Genomic DNA, 6,596 nt, shown 5'->3' on the forward strand with positions numbered 1-6,596 from the left:
AATAATTTAGTCCTTCAGATTATCGAACGAGTTAAGTACATTAATCCTTTTATTTAACCCCTCTTTCTTAACCCTTTGCCAAACGGGGCCTAAAATTGTTAGTGAGCACCACTGCAGTTTATTATCCTTGCCACTAGTTAGCTTAAATATACCTTAGTAATATATTTACTTTATTAAGGGGCTGTTACTCATTCGGCTTTGTTTGATAAGACATTGATTGTTTTCCAAGAATCCTATACTCTAAGGGCCTGTTTGTTTCACCAATTTTATGGAATAGGAATGGTATTTGGACCTGACAATGGCGTTTTCGTAATTAATGGATTCCAAATGAATCCTAATCCTGAGTTTGGTTCAAAAAAAATTTATAGAATTGCTAATCTATAAAGTGGCTCAAACAGTGTATATTTCAGGAAATCCAAATCCAGTTCATTTGCTAGGAATTGGGTGGAATTTCTGACACCTCTCCTCTTTTTTATTCTGATTCCTAATCCTATTCCTAATCCTTTGGGTGAAACAAACATAGAATACAAAAAAAAATAGGATTCCATAAAACTAAAACTTGTCTATAAATTTTTTATGGATTAGGTTGGAATCCATAAATAAAATAGGATTCCTAATCCTATTCCTACCCTCTATTGAACCAAACAGGCCCTAAGATTTAGATTTGGACTAGAATATTTTGATTAGAGTTCGAGAGTTTTTGGAAGGATTTTTAAACTTTGGATGGATTCTTGGACTATGTGTAAAATAGCCTTTAACAAACATATTAAAGCTCCAAATGATTAAATAATATAAAATATTAAACGAACTATTTAACTTTTTTAAATTATTGAATATATTAAAGATCTGATTAAAAAGTATTTAAAATATATATATATATATATATATATATTATATAATATATATATAATATATATAGTATATATATATATATAATAATATATATGAGATTAATGGGTATCCTTGTCATAGGAGAGGATTTTCCTCCTTGTCGCCTATGTGGCACAATCCTCACCATCCTCATAAAGTAGACACAAATCCCACCAACTCCACATCTCTTCTCCTACCTTATGAGGATGGTGTGGATTGTGCCACCTAGGCGTCAAGGAGGAAATCCCCTCCTATGACAAGGATACCCATTAATCTCTCTCTCTCTCTCTCTCTCTCTCTCTCTCTATATATATATATATATTATATATATATATATATATATATATATAATCTAGGTGACTCCCTAGTGCAGCGCACAGGCATTGCGCGATCTGAGCCATAAATTCAAAAACCACAAAATAATCTAAAGCCATTGGATTCAAATAAGAATTCCCCAAAAAGGAAAAACAAATTCCAAAAAAAGGCCTTATTCTTCACTGTGTCCCTCAATATCGCGTTCAGAACATGGAAAAAATCACGATCACCTCCTTCAAAAAATTCAGCACGGTCGCCTCCGTCTCCTTCGCATGGTAGCGCTTGATTTTGAAGGATGTGACGGCCGTGAATTTTTGAAGGAGGTGATCGGTGATTTTTTTTTGCCAGTTCAAACCGCGATATTGAGGCGGACCACGTGAGAATAGCGGCTTTTTTGGGGATTGCTATTTAAATCAAGCGCGCTTAGATTATTTTGGTTGTTTGAATCAATGCGCAGATCGCGCCATCCTTAGGCTCACCTAGGGTCACCTTAGATTCACTTTACGCCATATATATATATTATATTATTAATATATATACGATATATATATATATATATTAATATATATATACTAAGAGTATATATATATATATTATATATATATATATATATATATATATATATATATATATATATATATATATATATATATAGAGAGAGAGAGAGAGAGAGAGAGAGAGAGTGAGTGAGAGAGAGAGAGAGAAGTGTTCCTAAGGTGACACCTTAGATAATTATCTAAGGACGCGGCCTAAAATCACATGATTGAACTACATTGTGGATGATCCGTTCCGTTGAACTTGATCTACATATTCTAAAACCCTAACACATCAAGTTTGGGGTGAACCCATCGTTGTTTGATCCTCCGTCAAGCCATGTGAAAAGTTCTATTCATTCAAAACCGTTAAAATTGATACGAGTAGATGAAGGGTCAAACGACGACGGGTTCATCCCAAACTTTGTGTGTTGGGGTTTTAAAATATGTAAATCAATTTCAACGGAGCGGATCATCCATAATGTAGCTCAACCATATGATTTTAGGCCGCGTCCTTAGATGATTATCTAAGGCGTCACCTTAGGAACACTTCTCCTATATATATATATAGGGAAAAGTGAATCTAAGGTGACACCCTAGGCTCCCGCCTAAGGATGCAGCCTAGAATCACATCATTTCCTAAATTTTTTTTGCGATCCGCTCCATTGAACTTGATCTACACGTTCTTAAACTCAAACACACCAATTTTGGGGTGAACCCATTGTGTTTTGACCATTTATCCACTCGCTGCAATTTTAACGGTTTCGAATGAATAGAACTTTTTGCACTACTCAACGAATGGTCAAAACACAACGGGTTCACCCCAAAATTAGTGTGTTTGGGTTTAAGAACATGTAGATCAAGTTCAATGGAGCGGATCACAAAAAAAAAATAGAAAATAATGTGATTCTAGAACAATACGAGAAATTCACTATGTATCAGAAAGAGCTGCAAGAGGAACCACTCAACTCTTATATCACAATCTCTCAACCTCACATCATAATCAACTATCATTTTCTCTCAAAAACTCACTCGTTACAATCTTTTGAATGGAGAGTGTGAAACCCTCTTCTAGTGTTGTAATCTTTTGTACGGACAAAGACTACGATATCATCGTCTCTCGTATAATATTCTTGAATCAGCCTATGTCTTCTGCTTACCCTAAATCATAAGAATATTTGCTCTCTATCATCTCATTGAATTTTCCTCCAACAATAGAAGAATATATATAGGGAAATCAAAACATTATCTTTAGTCTAACTTCCTGATTAGAATAGGACTCAAACTCTGTATCATGATGAGACTCTATCTTTTAATCATGATAGATCTCTAACACTATTTAATTCTTATGAAGTTATATAAAGAATCAAGTACACAATCCCAATAATTAACTCTAAAAAATTATATTATTGTTAAATGGGCATGTAGCAAGTGTGTTGCATATGCTCTTTTGATTATTGAAATATTGAAGGGAGTACCTCTTACACTCGGACAAGTTATTACAAATTAAACAAATCATGTGATCACCAAAAGCAATCATTGATTTGGACTCGAACAATTGTCCATGAATCCGATATTCCTAGAGAGGGATGTGTACTGTGATTTTATGGTTAGAGCATCGGGCTCTTAGATTGAATTTTAATTTTTGTGAGTAGAATTCTTAAACTTTTGGTTTGGACTCTTAGACACTTACTTTGGATTCGTAGATTGAGGGTCAGATTCTCAAACTAAATTTTAGATTCGTACATAATATGCATTAAGAGTTTCAAATTAAATTATTACGCTAAATAATAATCATGAACAAAAATAAATGTTACTTTGAAAAATCATCCTCATTTCGATTAATGGATGACAACAATAAAACTGAATAAATCTTCTAATGCATTTAAACAGTTCAAAAGAAATGTATGTAATATAATATTAAATGTTTAACATATTATATATTTAAGAAATGTAAAATCATAAACATGTCTAATTTAATATTAAATATTAAATATATTAACTGATTAATTTCATTTTAAATAAATTAATAAAATTATAGAAGTTGATTAAAAACATTTTAAAATTATATACATTCAATGTTAATATATAAATATATGTAAAGAATATTATTAATGTATTTAAAATTTAATTGTACAATATGAAATATGTTAAATAACTAAAAATAATCAAGTCATTTAATATTTAATATTTTCTTAGTTAATTTTAAATATTACTTATATACATATTTATTATTATCTAAAATATATAATATTAATATTAAATGATTTTTAATAGTTAATATATGCTAAATAATAAATTTGGTTAATATTTAAACTGAATATATTGGATTTAACATATTAAAATACTAATAAAAATGATTAGATATTAAAAATATTTTATTGTATAAAAATTAAATATATTTTATTTTATGTATGAAATATATTTAAATATTTAATTTAAAATAGTTAAAAATGAATATATTTTATATTTTATTAAATAACTATATAACTAATATTAATATTTAATATTAACTATAAATGTTTTGTAAAGAGTTTTGCTACAGGGACCCAAAATATGGGACCAATAAAGAGGACAAGTGATGTGTCCCCCCTCCTATTGGATAATGAGTTGAATGAGTTGGCCATCATTAATGATGGCCAACTCATTATCCAATAGGAGGGGGACACCTCACTTGTCTCACTTATTGGTCCCATATTTTGGGTCCTTAAAGAGTTTTTCTTTTGTAAATTTTAGTATTAGTGTGTTTTTTTTTTGTTAATATGGGCTCATCAAAGGAAGGGGAAAAGAAAATCTAAGGAGGAAGACCACTATTCACTAACTTTTACTTGAATTAAAAAAAATCTCACTAAAATGTATAGAGAAGGATTGGGATTTGAATTTTAAAATCTTATTCCTAATCTAATTCTAAATAACCAGTAGCATCAAAATTAAATCCAAATTTATAGTTCTAAACAAATAACATTTTAAAGTTAAAATTTAAACTCTAGTTATAAACCATTAACACCTTAAAGTTAAGTTGTAGAGAAACTCTTCCCCCCAACCCCGACCCACCACCGATTAGTTAATTCATCCAGAGGCGGCGGACACGTCTCCTTCTCAATAATTGGTGTTAGATAATCCACGGAGCGGGGGTAGGAGATTAATTAGGAGAAATAGGGGAGATAGGGGAGCAGCCAATAATAATAGAGACGGAGTAGGCAGGGTGTGGGACCCTATTCCCAAAACAACTAGCAAATTTCCTCTCCACTTCCTTTTTGGCTTTGGACCACCCCCGGCCTCCAATAAAATCCAGAGGATTCTTCCTCGTTGATGGCACAATCTAGCGGCTAATTACTTGCTTCCTTTCTGTCACACGATGATCCCCCTTGATTAACTTGCGATGTGATTCACCTGCACAGATTAGTTGGTATCCCTTTCTCTCAAAACAAAAACAAAGGGTAATTGTTATGCCAGCTGATGCTCCTTCCAATAATACCTGCTGTGCCTTTAAGCTTTCCCCGCCGAAGATATTTCCGATATCGCCGCTTGAGGGTAACTAATTTAACTAGCTACTCCCGATTAGGGGTAGGTTATGGCACCCCTTCAGCCTTCAGCCTGGCCACAGAATTCAAGGAACCACCGGCATGGTCTGCAGCATGAAGGAGGATTGATAGGTGGATGGAAGAATTCAGGCGGCTGCAGCCGCAATAGTAATCGAGGTGCTGCTGCAGCACCGGGGAGGTCATCATCCTTCCATGGGAGGACAACAACCACAACGACGGCCGACCTTCAGAAAGAGATCATGCGGAGGCCCAAAACGCAGCCGGACTTGCTTGCTGGCATCGGTGGATCTGCAGCCAGGAAGTTGGTGGCCGGAGAGTGCCTTGGAAGGTATTGGTGAACGTGAATATACAGAGGAGCCTTGGACCGGTGCAGGTGATGGCATCTACTGACTGGACTGTCCACCAACTCATCGCGGCTGCTATCAAACAGTACCTCAAGGAAGGGAGGCGCCCCCTGCTGCCAACAACTGACCCCTCCGCCTTTGGTCTTCACTACTCTCAGTTCAGCTTTGAATGTAAGCAATTAAGTCAGCCTAGCTTCTGTAATTTCTCCAACTATTAGCTAGCTACTGGACATACAGCTAAGATATTAGGATCTGTTTGCTGCTACCCTCTCTTCTCTGTATCTTCTTCCATGCTCAATTCTGTTGTGCTGATCATATATAGGTTTGGATCCGAATGGTAAGCTTATCGGTCTCGGATCTAGGAACTTTTTCCTCTGCCCGAAAGACACAACCACCACGATCTCTGCCTCCGCCTCTGCCTCTCCCACAACCACAGCCTCCTCCTCCGCTGCTGCTGCTGCTGCACCTCCATCATCGTCTTTGTGCTCCACAGAAGCAGACAAGGCAGCGTCTAAGATCACTATTCCGTGGCTTAGATTCATGGGTTTCTTGTTCTAGACTAGATAGCCATTTATCTACCCAGCAAAGGAGCCACCTAACTAGCTCCATCAATTAGTAAATACTCCTCTGTCATTAATTACATCATAATAATTATTATTGTATCTGATTATGTCGTTGATTATGTTTTCAATGGAAACATCCTTTCTGTGTGTTACACTTTCATCTGCCAGGGAGGACGTACGCCTACCTTCAGTGTTAGATCGATAAGATGATCATGTACACAATATTCTCTATTAGGCTTGTCAGAAATTAACATTAAAGGTTCCCAATCGAACCTCTAAATTATAACATAACATCCTTCATCACATAATGTACTTATTGGTGTTAGAATCGTCTTCAAGAGTTCCATCATACTTTAGATCCAGAAATTCCAGTCACGACTAGGATAAGTTCAATGCCTTCAAAGCCAGTGTCAGCCACTCTAGAGA

General features: G+C 34.8%; 1 protein-coding gene across 1 annotated transcript; it reads left to right on the forward strand.

Annotated features, from left to right (window-relative positions):
• LOC109824760 (uncharacterized protein At4g22758) lies at nucleotides 5,183-6,330 on the forward strand. Its single transcript, XM_020391404.1, is given in 3 exon segments — nucleotides 5,183-5,563; nucleotides 5,566-5,778; nucleotides 5,930-6,330. Coding segments are annotated over 3 exon segments (720 nt in total). The 5' UTR covers nucleotides 5,183-5,292; the 3' UTR covers nucleotides 6,166-6,330.

Source organism: Asparagus officinalis, chromosome 9, assembly GCF_001876935.1.
Source record: "Asparagus officinalis chromosome 9, Aspof.V1, whole genome shotgun sequence".
Lineage (NCBI taxonomy): Eukaryota > Viridiplantae > Streptophyta > Magnoliopsida > Asparagales > Asparagaceae > Asparagus > Asparagus officinalis.